The sequence below is a fragment of the Silene latifolia genome, chromosome 6 (assembly GCF_048544455.1).
Source record: "Silene latifolia isolate original U9 population chromosome 6, ASM4854445v1, whole genome shotgun sequence".
In the NCBI taxonomy this organism is placed as follows: Eukaryota; Viridiplantae; Streptophyta; class Magnoliopsida; order Caryophyllales; family Caryophyllaceae; genus Silene; species Silene latifolia.
The window spans coordinates 134,732,682-134,741,920 of record NC_133531.1 but is presented as its reverse complement, the minus strand read 5'-3'; the positions used below and the strand labels follow the sequence as shown (position 1 = coordinate 134,741,920).

General features: G+C 35.9%; 2 protein-coding genes across 2 annotated transcripts; both read left to right on the top strand.

The window, feature by feature from the left end:
• Positions 1-6,910: 6,910 nt before the first annotated feature.
• LOC141585775 (uncharacterized) lies at positions 6,911-8,953 on the top strand. The gene is made up of 2 exons (XM_074406828.1): positions 6,911-8,375; positions 8,714-8,953. Exons 1-2 carry the CDS (start codon positions 8,098-8,100, stop codon positions 8,742-8,744), a joined length of 309 nt encoding a protein of 102 aa, XP_074262929.1. The 5' UTR covers positions 6,911-8,097; the 3' UTR covers positions 8,745-8,953.
• On the top strand, positions 7,153-7,920 carry LOC141588740 (uncharacterized). The gene is made up of 2 exons (XM_074410167.1): positions 7,153-7,400; positions 7,512-7,920. The coding sequence occupies exons 1-2, from the start codon at positions 7,153-7,155 to the stop codon at positions 7,918-7,920; spliced, it is 657 nt and encodes a 218-aa protein (XP_074266268.1).
• Positions 8,954-9,239: the final 286 nt, after the last annotated feature.

The window sequence follows — 9,239 nt, the reverse complement described above, 5'->3', positions numbered from 1 at the left end:
GTATTAAGTAAACTAAGTACATACTCATAATTAAAAGTAATATCAAGGTGGTTGGTGTCCTCACGAACAGTTAGGAAAAGCATAAAAATATGAACTTCGCTATCAAAAGTAGAGATTGTGAAATGGTATAGACCTCCATTGATACAGTGAATAAGAAAGCTTGAGGTTGTTGGTGAGTTTGTTATAGAGAGAAGAATGTAAAGTAAGAGAGAGAATTTGTATTCATAAGAAGTAAGTAATTCTGTTACATTGAGATAGTATATATAGTAACTAACTTCTCTAATCAATTAACTAACTAGTCAACGTTAGTCAATCTTGACTTATATAATTCACATTCCCCCCTCAAGCTGGACTCTGTCTATTGCTTCTGAGTCCAAGCTTGGCAACTAAATAATGATGCTGTTGAGAACCTAAGGCCTTAGTCATCAGGTCTGCCAGCTGAAGGCCAGTTCTTACATGCTGTGTATACAAAAATCCTTGCTGCAACTTATCCCGAACATAGTGACAATCCACTTTTAGATGTTTAGTTCTTTCATGGAAGACGGGATTATGCGCTATATGCTGTGCAGCTTGATTGTCACAAAAGAGGGGTATTGGGGTGTTGACAGTAACTTGTAAATCTGCTAATAAATTGCTGACCCATACCATTTCAGAAGTTGTAAACGACATACTCCTATATTCTGCTTCTGCAGAACTTTTGCTTACTGTTTTTTGTTTCTTGGTTTTCCAGGAAACCAAAGAATCTCCCAGAAATATGCAATAACCACTCAATGATTTTGCAGAAAATGCACATTTTGCCCAGTCAGAATCACTGTAGGCAGCAACAGTGAGAGGAGTAGCTGCGGGATAAAACAATCCTGTATTCACAGTTCCTTTTAAGTACCTGACCACGTGCATAGCAGCTTGCATATGGGGACCCCTAGGCTGCTGTAGAAATTGACTTAAATGTTGGGTGCAGTAGGAAATATCTGGCCGCGTCATATTCAAGTATAATAATCTTCCAATTAACCGTCTGTACTGCTCAGGATTCTCCAATAATTCTCCTGCATCAGTGGACAATTTCAGTCCCTTAGGCATTGGAAATTCAGCAGGAATACAAGTCTCCATATGTAGATCTTGTAATATGTCCAGAGTAAACTTTCTCTGATTGATTAAGATTCCTGTATTGTTCCTTGCTATTTCAAGCCCCAAAAAATATCTCATATTACCAAGATCTTTTATTGTGAAAGCTGTATGCAATGCTTGTTTCAGTTGCTCAATCTCTTGGACTGATTCTCCAGTGAGTAATACATCGTCAACATAAACTAATGCAACTGTAAACTTTTTGGTTTCAGAATTGAACCTGGTGAAGAGAGAGTAATCTTGTCTTGATTGAACAAAGTTATGTTTTTGTAGAAACTTTGTAAGCTCTATGTTCCATTGTCGACAAGCTTGTTTCAAGCCATATAGAGACCTTTTTAATTTACAAACCTTCCCTGAATCAGCTTTAGTATATCCTTCAGGTGGTACCATATACACCTCTTCATCAATGAACCCATGTAGAAATGCATTGTTTATATCAAGCTGAAATAATGGCCAGTTTTTAGACGCTGCAACAGCAAGTAATATTCTAACAGTTGCAAACTTGGCAACTGGGGAAAAAGTATGAGTATAATCCTTATACTTGACTTGATTATATCCCTTAGCTACTAGCCTAGCTTTAAATCTCTCTATAGTCCCATCTGCCTTATGTTTTATCTTATACACCCATCTGGAGCCAATAGGCTTATGTCCTGCAGGTAATGTAGTTAACTCCCAAGTATTATTCTCTTCTAAGGCAGTCAATTCTTTCTCCATTGCTTCTCTCCATCTTGAATCCTTTGCTGCTTCAGCAAAAGTGACTGGTTCTACTTCATTAATGACATTGGCCAAAGATTGAATATATTCATCAGAAAAATCAACTAGCTCAGCAAACATTGCAGTGCTAAGAGCATTTTCTTTGTGCTGTGTCTTAGAACGACCAGAAATGTTATAACCAACTTGGAAATCCTTGAATCTGGAAGAAGGCTTAATCTGTCTTGTTGACTGTCTAGCAGAAGTTTTGGTTTGGCCTCCTGATGCTGATGTTTGTCTAATAGGATCAGGTTGTCCCAGGGGAGGATCCTGTACTTCCTGTGACTGAACAACCTGAGATTGATCATGAGATGCAAATATAGTTTCTGGTACTGTATTGTGCTGTGTCTGCAGCTGATTTTCTGAATTTGGTTGCAGCAATAGATCAGGAACATGCTCAGTAACATGCCCAGGCCTGGTTTCAGTCTCCTCATGGAAATGAAATAAATCAACCATAGAATCAGATGCTGTTCCTGTTGATTGATTTTGTTTGAAAGGGAAAACTTCTTCTTCAAAAATAACATCACGAGCCACAAATGTGATATGGTCCTTGAGATCATATAAGGTATACCCTTTCTGCCCATAGGGATATCCCACAAAGACACATTTTCTCCCTTTTGCAGCAAACTTATCTTTGCCAGTATTAGTTTTAGGTACAAGACCATAACATAAACATCCTATTACCCTTAGTTCAGAGTATGTAGGTGGTTTCCCAAAAAGAACTTCAAATGGTGATTTCCAATCTAGGATAGCTGTAGGCATTTTATTGATTAAATAAGTAGCAGACAGAATAGTGTCACCCCAGAACTTGATAGGTAAATTAGCATGTAACCTCAAAGCTCTAGCTGTCTCAAGTAGATGTCTGTGTTTTCGTTCAACACGACCATTCTGTTGAGGTCTTCCCACAATGCTCCTCTGATGAATAATCCCATTGTTATGAAAAATTTGAGTGCAATGATCTTGGAAGAATTCAGTACCATTGTCACTTCTGAATATTTGAATTCTTTTGCTAAACTGTGTCTGCACATATTGAATAAAGTTCTGCAACAAACCAGGTACTTGGTACTTGTTCTGGAAAAGATAAACCCAGGTAACTCTAGAACAATCATCCAAAATTATAAGAAAGTATTTAGCACCTGTTCTACTTGGAGTTCGATAAGGACCCCATAAATCCAAGTGAACTAAGTCAAAAATATTCTTAGCATGAGATTGACTCCTTTGAAATGGTAAGATATGAAACTTAGAGAGAATACATGTCTCACAAGTGAAATTCTTATTATGAGAAAAATCCATTACATGCTTCAATTTGTCCAATGAACCATGACCAAGTCTGGAATGAAACAAATGAACATTACATGCTTTATTACAAACATTAGATGAAGAAAATTGATGTCTATCTTGAACAGAAGACTGCTGCAACACAAGATCTTTACTGGACTGTGAATCATTCCACTGATCCTTATGCTTGATGTGAGGCTCAAACCAATATAGACCTCTTCTTTTTTCTGCCAATCCCAAGGTAACCTTACTGGAAAGGTCCTGGAAAGTGCAAAACTTAGAAGTGAATAACACAGTCATAGGAGAATGTTGGATCAGCCTGCTTACTGATAATAAATTTTGCCTAAAATCAGGTACAATCAGTACATTTCTCAACTTAATATGTGATGTAAGGTCTATACTCCCAACCTTGTGCACCAACTTAATAGTTCCATCAGGCAAACCAATCATAATGGGCTTATGTAACATCTTGATATCATATAATAGACTTTCATCAGAGGTCATATGATCTGACGCCCCTGTATCAACAATCCAAGAGACTTGACCATATGAATAAGCAACAGTACAAGCCTGAGAATACAGGTTTATACCTGCAAAATTGACTGATGATGTTCCAGCTGGAATAGAATTGTTAGAGTTATTGGACAAGGCTTTGTAAACCTGCTTCATAACATTCTGCATAATACCATCCACCACAGTCTGATCTACCCCTTGCATCTGAGCAGGTGCTGCAGTGACAGTATCTGTAGGAGACATCTCAAGAGGATTGTCAGCAAAAGTTAAAGAATCTGCATGATTGGCCCTCCTGTGATAAACATTAGACCTACCACCAGTAGACCTTCCACTAGAAGCATGAGACCTGCCTCTACCCCTAGCAGAACCAGCATTAGCATGTTTGATTTTGAGGAAACAGCTAGAAATAGGATGTCCTTTTTTACCACAGTAATCACAAGGATGATAATGAAAGCATTCTGCTAAAGTATGACCACCTCTTTGGCAATGAGTACAAAACTTTGCAGGCTTATCAGTAGACTTATCAACAGAAACATCCAATTTCTGTCTCTTCCAGTCTCCTTGCACAACCTCAGAAGACCTAGCAGAGGCATAAGCAGTGCCATCTATGTGAGCACCTGCAACTTCTGAGATGGTTCTCTGCTTTTCAATCTTCTGCAGAAGCCCGAGTGCCCTATTCAATGGAGGCAATGGCTCCATAGACAAAACAGTCGTCCTAACTGTCTCAAAAGCACTATTCAGTCCCATTAAAAAATGAATGAGCTTAGAATTTGTTTCCCTATCAACTATTCTCTTAAGCATTGAACAAGAACATGCCTCCATAGCACCACAAGAACAATAGGGAATGGGATCTATGGCATCTAAATCTTCCCAAGCTTGTTTTAATTTGCTATAATACTCAACAAGACTAGAATTATCTTGAGAAATCTGACCTAAGTCTTTCTTTAATTGATAAATCTCCAATCCACTAGTTTGGCCATAACGTTCCAAGATTTCACTCCATAACTCTTTGGCACTACTAGCATATTTCACAGTCTCAGCAATTTGTGGTTCCATAGAATTAGTTATCCAACGCCTAACCAGTAAATCACAACGATGCCAATGATGAAATCGTTTATCCTTTTTATCATTGATTGTAAAAGAGCCATCAACAAAACCTTCTTTATTTTTAGCAATTAAAGCTTGAAAAACTTCTCTTTTCCATTGCAAAAAGTTGTCACCAGAAAATTTAAGCTCAGATAAACGCAAACCAGGTTGATCAGAAGTAGAGATATACAGCGGATCATCAAAAACTTCATATGCCGCAGGAATATTAGAAGTAACAGAATTCGTATCTTCAGGCATGTTTATAATTGCAGTATAACCAGAAATATAGAAAAGATAATCGAAAGTAAAGAGATGAATGAACGTAAATCAATCAAGAACTTGGAAACGATAGAAAAATGTGAAGGAATCACACCAGAAATGAACGGAGATCGATACCAGAACGAAGAAAGCGGAAGCAGAAGATCACAGGATCATGAACTTGAGCGACTGATACCATGTGAAATGGTATAGACCTCCATTGATACAGTGAATAAGAAAGCTTGAGGTTGTTGGTGAGTTTGTTATAGAGAGAAGAATGTAAAGTAAGAGAGAGAATTTGTATTCATAAGAAGTAAGTAATTCTGTTACATTGAGATAGTATATATAGTAACTAACTTCTCTAATCAATTAACTAACTAGTCAACGTTAGTCAATCTTGACTTATATAATTCACAGAGATAAATTTAGAAACAGAGGAATTTAACTTGAAATGCGATAAACTGGTGAGTTTAAAGTTGAAACTCCCCAAACAAAGTGTCTTGAAGGTTTACAATCGATGCAACGATTGTCATCATATTTCATCAAAAACGAATAACCTTACAATTATAAACAAGTCCTACTTGTACTTGAATTGGGCATTATTGATATTATATAGTGAACTTGTATATAGAACCGTTCGGTGATGTCTATTCTATTCAGGATTTATGGTAATAACAATTCCATTTCCATGGAGAATAATTAATAAGTTGTCGGTGTGCCACCGTGATTAGATAGGGAAAGGGGAAAGCAAAGTCTCATCAAATGGCTATTATATTTGGTGGATCTTACTTCATCCTCCAAAATAAAGAACCCTTCATTAACCTTTAACATCTATTTGTACATAGACTAGTCCATGAACATTAAGTATTAATTCATTGTTGAATTGGCTATGTGGCGTACATATACGCTTAACATTCCCTATCTAATAAAAGAATAGGAGATCCCTATTATTTTTCCGCCAAAACGCATGTTCTCAAAAAAAGAAACTAATGATGAAAATGCTCATTCATTATATAATGAAAATAATAATTACCAGTTAATTTATCTATTATATTTAAAATAACAATAATAACATTAAGAATGGTGAAAGTAAGAGTAGTATCAACAGGAGAGTGGACATGTTTCATAATTTGGTTGATAAATTTTATATTAATTATAATTTGTAGAATTGTCATATAAAAAGCATTACAAATGATAACCGTATGGATTAAACAAGTTAATGTAATTATATTTCATATAAAATAAGTTTAAGTCGTAATTCGAGATAGCCCGGACGGGATTAGACAACAACATTAGTCGACTAAAATGGTCGTAATCTAAGTCGTTTATTTAATATAAAAGACCCTGGTTTATGGTGGTGTATTTTTCACTTCAATTTTTTTTTATTTCTTTTATGAATATTGTGCCCAATATGTAGGGTTCCACTAATTCTTATATTTTGTTTAACTTCATCAACAAATAATAAGTATTTCGCTTAGGGCTATTGTCTAGAAAAGGGGAAGTAGAAAACAAAGTTCTACTGCAAACTGCCTTAGTTATTCAACAAAATAAATACGAACATTATAGAGGAAAATATGAGATTTTATAAATTTAATAATAATAAAACCTGCAAAATCACCAAAATATAAAACGAACAGAAAAAATTAGAAATCCTCTATATAATGTCCAATAGGATCTCGATACTCTAATTAAGCACAAATTTTACACAAATCACTAGAGCAAACTACAACGAGTAGAGTTAATCGTTGTGAGTACAATGCTCGCTAGGTCACTATGGACTAACTAACATAGTTAGTTAATCGGTTACAATGATTAGAAGTTTGTTACACATGGTTGTTAGAGTTTGTTACATCTAGCATGTACTTTTCTATATATAAGGATCAAACCTCACAATGTAAAATCACAATTTCAGTTTATACAGATCTAATTCAATCATATTCTCTCTAATCTCTCTTCTTCATTTCCTTTTCTCTCATTTGTTTGTACAACTTCATATCATCATCATGAAGTTTCATATGGTATCAATCGCCATGGATTAATTGATCTTGACCGATCTTCTTTTCGCTTCCGCACATCATATTCTTCTTTTCTTTCTTTTCTTTTACATCATCTTCTCAAATTTCTTTCTTTCTAATCAAATACATCATGCCTGATTCATCTGCTACATCTGATCGTAGTTCTGATCAATACTCACCCTTTGATGAGCCATTATTTCTTACTCAGAATGATCAGCCAAATCTCAAGCTTACAGATGTTTTGTTCGATGGTACGAACTTCTTACAGTGGCAGCGAGATGTTGTCCAAGCTCTGCTATCAAAGAACAAGTTAGGATTCATCACAGGAGAGTGTTCAATGCCTGATAAAGCTGATAAAACTTACAATCAGTGGATCAGGTGCGATCTTCTTGTTCTCAGGTGGATTCTTCACTCCATTTCTCCACCTCTTCGTGAGAATCTATAGTATGCTGCTTCTGCTAAGAATCTTTGGTCTGAAATCGTTGAAAGATATGGTCAGTTGAATGTCTTGGAGTTGTATAAGCTGAAGAAAGATGTCATTAATGCTAAACAAGAGAATCAACCTTTGATTGATTACTATAGTAGAATGAAGAATCTCTGGGAAAGTATTGATCAAATGGATCCAGTTCCAGTTTGTGTTTGTGGGGCTATGTCAGCTTGTACTTGTCAGTTGTTGAAGAAGATCTTGGATAGAGAGACACATTCCAAGCTTATTCAGTTACTCATGGGTTTAAACTCCAGTTTTGAGCAAGTTCAGACTACTGTATTGTCTATGGATCCTCTTCTTTCCATCAATAGGACTCTTGGCTTACTTCAGAAGATTGAGAAGCAAAAGGTGTTGAATGATTCTGCTAATGAAGCTTCTGTTGCAACTGCTTCTTATGCTTCCAAGAAATGACCAAGTAATACTTCTTTTCAGGGTCAAGCTTCCAAGAAATCAAAGGATTCTGATGCTGTTGTTGATATTTGTGATTGCTACAACAAACCAGGGCATGTGATTGCTGATTGCCACAGGCTCAAGACTTGTACTTTCTGTAACATCAAAGGCCATATTGTTGAGAGATGTAACAAGTACATGGCTTTTTTGGCTAAGAAAGGCAAGGCTAAAGTTGCTGATTCCATTCCAACTGCTAATAATGTTGTTACTGCAACCCATGATCAGGATGAAGAGTATATTGATGTTTCACCATTGGAGACCATTGTGCCTTTTAACCAACCTATTCACTATCCTGGTATGCCTGCCAATGTGTCTTCAGATATGGTTAAAGGAATTATCAATTCAGTTATGCATCAAGTCTCCAAAGCATATTCTGATTCTTCTCCATCCTTTAAGCTCATCTGTCAATTTTGCAGGTATGCTGTTTAATCCAGTATCTTTTCATATTAATTCTGATTCTAATAATATAAATGCTGAATCATGGATTGTGGATACTGGAGCATCTGAGCATATTGTCTGTGATGAGAGTTTGTTACATAACATCAGGGTTCTAACTAAACCAGTGTATGTTGCATTGCCTGATGGTACCTTAAAAAAAGTAGAGAAAACTGGTCATGCTTATTTTACTAGTACAATTATTATCAAAAATGTTCTCTAGATTCCTGATTTTAGACATAATTTATTATCTGTTGCTAAGTTAGTGACTGCTACTGGTTTAACTGTTTGTTTCTTGGAATCAAAATGCTTGTTTCAGGACCCTTCAAATAAATCAGTGGTTGCTGTAGCAAAGAGATCTGGCAATCTATATAGAATTGCATTGAATAATGTACCTTGTTTAGTTCCTGCTAGCAATGTATCTACTGTTTTCATTTCATCTAAATCTAGTTCAGCTGATACACAATGTAATTTGTCCTTAATTCATGCAAGGTTTGGGCATTCATCTATAGAGAAATTGCAACATGTACCTTGTATTGATCTTAAAGGAATAAAATCATTTTTTTGTGAAACCTGTCTACTTGCAAAGCATCATATTTTGCCATTTAATAGAAGTTTATCTCATGCTCAGCAATGCTTTGACTTGATTCATGTTGATGTTTGGGGTCCCTACAGAACACCATCTCATACAGGAGCCAGGTCATTTTTAACAATCTTAGATGATTTTTCTAGGAATACATGGGTCTTCTTACTTCATAATAAAACACAAGTCCCTGGTCTTCTGAAAGGCTTTGTTTCTTATGCTGAGACACAGTTCAAAGAGTTTGAAATGGAGTTAGAATTCA